We start from the raw sequence: 1,100 nt of genomic DNA, 5'->3' as shown, positions 1-1,100 counted from the left end.
GCGGCGGCCGCCGACCAGCGCGCCTCGCATACGCGCGGCCGCGGTGGGCCCAGGCCGCGCGGGGTCGGGGCTGGGGCAGGTGGTCGCGGCGGCTCCGCGCGCTCGGGGCCCGCAGGAGAGCGAGCTAAATCGGCGCGGCTCCGGCGTCCGTTCGGACGCGGCCGAAAGCCCCCGACCCAGGGCCCGGGAGGGGCTGCGCTCGGCCGCCGCCGGCCCCTGCGACCCCCGGGGGCCCGAAGCACGCCCCAGGTGAGCCCGGCCCGGGGCCTCCCGCGGGGGCCCAGGCGCCCCTCCCGCCGCCCTCCAGCGCCCCCTCGGGGCCGGGCCGGCGGCCGCCACCGCCCGCTGGGGCCGGGGGGCCCGGGAGGGGCGGGGGTCGCGGGCCGGACGCCGGGCGCCGGGGGGGAGGGGGCAGGGGCCGCACGCGCCAGGCCCCGCGGCGGCCGCCGCGCCCTCGGGCTCCGACTCCGGCTCCGGCTCGGGCTCGCCATGGCTGCGGCGGCGCCGTGAGGAGGAGTCCGCGTCCTCCGTGGCGGCGGCAGCGGCCGGCTCCAGGCCGGGTTTTGGCGCCGCCCGCCTGCTGCCTCCTGGCGGCTCCTGAACTCCAGCCCCCTCTCTATCAGCCTCTCACTCCGTCTCAATATGTCTCAAGATGGCGGCCAATGTGGGATCGATGTTTCAATATTGGAAGCGCTTTGATTTACAGCAGCTGCAGGTCAGGCTTCTGCTCGCTCGGCCTCTCGCCCGGGGGTGGGGGCTGCGGGCGGTCGCGGCCTCCCCCGGGGCCCCGGGCTGCCCGGCCGCCGGGGGGCCGCGGCGGCGGGGAGGAGGGGGGTGCCGGGGAAAGCGGGGCCGAGTCGGGGACAAGTCCCTCTCGCTCCCCGGCCCCCATTGATAACTCGCTTGATCAGAAATTGATCCTCTTTGTTCAATTCATCGATCAGCCCAAGATGGCGCCGGGAGCCGCCGCCGCCACCGCTGCCCCCGGTGTCGGCCCCCACCCCGGGCGCCCCCCCGGCCCTGCGCCGCCGCCACCGCCGCCGCCGCCGCCGCGGGACCGGGGAGGGGGCGGCCCCGGCGGCCCGCGGGGTGCGCGCGCG

At 79.3% G+C, this 1,100-nt stretch overlaps 1 protein-coding gene across 5 annotated transcripts in view; it reads left to right on the top strand.

Annotated features, from left to right (window-relative positions):
• Positions 1-440: 440 nt before the first annotated feature.
• CUX1 (cut like homeobox 1) overlaps positions 441-1,100 on the top strand; it is a 352,264-nt gene continuing 351,604 nt past the window's right edge. For 2 of the 5 annotated variants that reach the window (XM_032872505.1, XM_032872498.1), the window contains exon 1: positions 441-715. In XM_032872505.1, the coding sequence (XP_032728396.1) occupies positions 653-715 (63 nt within the window). In that variant the 5' untranslated portion in view covers positions 441-652. The remainder of the gene's footprint in view (positions 716-1,100) is intronic. The other 3 variants (XM_032872501.1, XM_032872504.1, XM_032872503.1) reach the window with 3 other exon arrangements.

The sequence above is a fragment of the Lontra canadensis genome, unplaced genomic scaffold (genome assembly GCF_010015895.1).
Source record: "Lontra canadensis isolate GAN:19392208 unplaced genomic scaffold, GSC_riverotter_1.0 scaffold45, whole genome shotgun sequence".
Lineage (NCBI taxonomy): Eukaryota > Metazoa > Chordata > Mammalia > Carnivora > Mustelidae > Lontra > Lontra canadensis.
Note: the sequence above shows the minus strand (reverse complement) of the source record. Positions and strands in the feature narration are given on the sequence as shown.